General features: G+C 63.6%; 1 protein-coding gene across 1 annotated transcript; it reads left to right on the top strand.

Annotated features, from left to right (window-relative positions):
- The first annotated feature begins 405 nt into the window (after positions 1 to 405).
- On the top strand, positions 406 to 2819 carry LOC136458498 (ABC transporter G family member 10-like). Its single transcript, XM_066458439.1, has one exon. The coding sequence runs from the start codon at positions 542 to 544 to the stop codon at positions 2390 to 2392; it is 1851 nt and encodes a 616-aa protein (XP_066314536.1). The 5' UTR covers positions 406 to 541; the 3' UTR covers positions 2393 to 2819.
- The last annotated feature ends 273 nt before the right edge of the window (positions 2820 to 3092 follow it).

Genomic DNA, 3092 nt, shown 5'->3' with positions numbered 1-3092 from the left:
CCTCAACAAACTTAATCGCGCAAAGATCCTGCGTCCAGCCAGTTTCGTAACCCAGGCGAACACCCATCCCTCTCACAAATTAAAACGCACGCGAGTTGAAGGGTCTCGGTACACCCATCCCGCAAGCATGGTCGTTTCGTTCGTTTTGGCCCCGGCCCAATGCAAACCGGCACGTCCACCCGGGACACAAGCAACCCTAAACAACGCCCGTGCGGTGGCAGTGGCACCCAGCGACGAACCAGAGCCCACCCTCGACCCGACACCGTCGCACCGCCCCGCACGCCCCGCCCGGTGTTAAGAGCGTGCGCGCGCCCCCGCGCCAACAGCACAACACAACACACCACACCCGCGAGTACATAAGCCGCGGCGAGGTTGGTGCCGGTAGCTCAACCCTCCTCACCTCACTCACCCTCCTCTGCGAGCCGAGCCGATCAGGCGAGCACCGCACGTCCGCACCGCCTGCTCTTTCTCCCCGACCACGTACCACCACCTGTGCGTGCGCCCTTATACCTTTCGGCTTTCGGCGCCGCGGCCGTCTCCGATGGAGGCGACGACGGTCATGTCGCAGGGCGGCGGCAAGGACGACAGCGGCGGCGGCGGCCGCCGGAGGCAGCGGTACCGCATCGAGACCAGGGCGCTGTCGTACGTGCTCCCGCCGCGGGGCGGGCGCTACTTCCCGTGGTCCGCAGCCGGGGCCGGGGGCAAGGAGGAGCAGAGACTGCTGCTGCGCGGCGTCACGTGCGAGGCACCGCCGGGGGAGCTGGTGGCGATCGTGGGGCCGAGCGGCGCGGGCAAGACGACGCTGCTGTCGGTGCTGGCCGGGTCCGCGGACCCGGCAAGGGTGGCGGCCGGGGAGGTGCTGGTGAACGGGCTGCCCATGGACGCCGCCAGGTTCCGCCGCGTGTCGGGGTACGTGCCGCAGGACGACGCGCTGTTCCCGGCGCTCACCGCCGAGGAGTCGCTCGTGTACAGCGCGCGCCTGCGCCTGAGGCTGCGCGGCGGCGGCGGTGGAGGGGGGCCGTCGTCGTCCGGCGCGGCGTCAGACCGGGCGCGGGAGCTCATGGCGGAGCTCGGGCTGGGCCACGTCGCGGCGTCCAGGGTCGCCGACGTGTCCGGCGGCGAGCGCAGGCGGGTGTCCATCGGGATGGACCTCGTGCACGACCCGGCCGTGCTGCTGCTGGATGAGCCCACGTCGGGGCTCGACTCGGGCTCCGCGCTCCACATTGTCAAGATGCTCAGGGACATGGCCGCCAAGCACGCCAAGACCGTCGTGCTCACCATCCACCAGCCCGGGTTCCGCATCCTCGAGCTCATCGACCGCGTCGTGCTCCTCGCAGACGGAGCCGTCCGACACCACGGCTCCCTCGACTTCCTCCAGTCACGCCTCATCGCCACGGGCCACGCCATCCCCGCCCACGTCAACGTCCTCGAGTACGCCATGGAGACCATCGACTCCCTCAAGCCCGACGTCACTGCGGTCACCACGATCACCGCCGCCGCCGCTTCGGCGAACCCGGTGCCCGCATCCGCGCGGCGAACGGGGTACGCCAACTCGCCGGCGGCGGAGGTGCGCATCCTGGCGGGGCGGTTCGCCAAGACGGTGCTGCGGACGCCGCAGCTGTTCGCGGCGCGGATGGCGCAGTCGGTGCTGGCCGGCGCGTTCCTCGGCAGCATCTTCCTGGGCACCACCGACCTGCAGTCCCGCCTCGGCTTCTTCGCCTTCAATCTCACCTACCTGCTCTCCTCCACCACCGAGGCGCTGCCCGTGTTCCTCCACGAGCGCCGCATCCTGGAGCGGGAGACCTCCCGCGGCGCCTACCGCGTGTCCTCCTACGTCGCCTCCAACGCCGTCGTCTTCCTCCCCTTCCTCCTCGCCGCGGCGCTGCTCTACGCGGCGCCCGTGTACTGGCTCGTGGGCCTGTCGCGCGAGCCCGCCGCCTTCGCCTACTTCGCGCTCGTCGTCTGGCTCGTCATGCTCACCGCCAACTCCTTCGTCGCCTGCCTCAGCGCGCTGGCGCCCAACTACATCGTGGGGAACTCCGTCGTCGCGGGGCTCATCGGCTGCTTCTTCCTCTTCTCCGGCTACTTCGTGGCGAGCAAGAACATCCCGCGCTACTGGGTGTTCATGCACTACGCCAGCCTGTTCAAGTACCCGTTCGAGGCCCTGGTGGTAAACGAGTACGGCGGCGCGCGCGGCGCCAGGGAGTGCCTCGCCTCGGCCGGCGGCGCGGGGGGTCTCTGCGTGCTCGACGGCGCGGGGCTGCTGCGGCAGCAGGGGATGCGGGAGGGCATGCGATGGAGCAACCTGGGCGTCATGATCGGCTTCGTGGTCGGCTACAGGCTGCTCTGCTTCGTCTTCCTCTGCATCAGGTGCCACTGCACGAGGAGGTGAATGGCGGGAAACCATGCCAGTGGCGCCCATTTGGCCATTGACATGCAAGCAACTGCAAATAGTACACGCTCGTTTGAATTTCACCTCATCTTCTCCTTTCTTTTCGTGATTTTCTGCACGAGACATGGATTCGAATTAGCAGCATGTTCGTTCGGTCGTATTTGGCTTATAAGCCATGACTTATCAGCCAACGAATAATATTTTTCTCTCACACCAAACCAGCCAACAGTACTTTCAGCCATGACTTATAAGCCAAACCAGCCCAAACGATCAGGGCGTAGGTTATTGGATACGAATATATGTATATGTTTGGGAGATACTACTGATCGAGACCGAGTTGTTGTAGTGGTCAGTGGATGATGATGTTCTTATGTATCAATAGTGGGGTTGATGGATGATGCTAATGGGAGAATAAAGATTTGATGTTCAGGAGGTTTCTGCTCCTTTCCCAGTTGCAGGGAAAGTGTCACATTCGTGTCGGATTTGATATTTGGTAACCCTCGCCAACGTGGGAAAAGAGGTAGTTGAGAAAGACAGGTTTGAGTTGACAATCATGTCTGAGGTGAGACAAAAGGTACAAGCAGCAGCTCGGAAACTTGCCTAATCGGCACCAGTTTAGGCGAGAAAAAAAAAAAAACTTAGTTTTCCTCACAAATTCAACTGTAAATTGACACCCCCTCCTTTTCAGTTTTTTTTTTCA

Source organism: Miscanthus floridulus, chromosome 6 (genome assembly GCF_019320115.1).
Source record: "Miscanthus floridulus cultivar M001 chromosome 6, ASM1932011v1, whole genome shotgun sequence".
In the NCBI taxonomy this organism is placed as follows: Eukaryota; Viridiplantae; Streptophyta; class Magnoliopsida; order Poales; family Poaceae; genus Miscanthus; species Miscanthus floridulus.
Note: the sequence above shows the minus strand (reverse complement) of the source record. Positions and strands in the feature narration are given on the sequence as shown.

What these genes read in the sequence shown, in the direction of transcription:
- LOC136458498 (XM_066458439.1), top strand. Translation starts at nt 542, where the DNA reads ATGGAGGCGACGACGGTCATGTCGCAGGGCGGCGGCAAGGACGACAGC.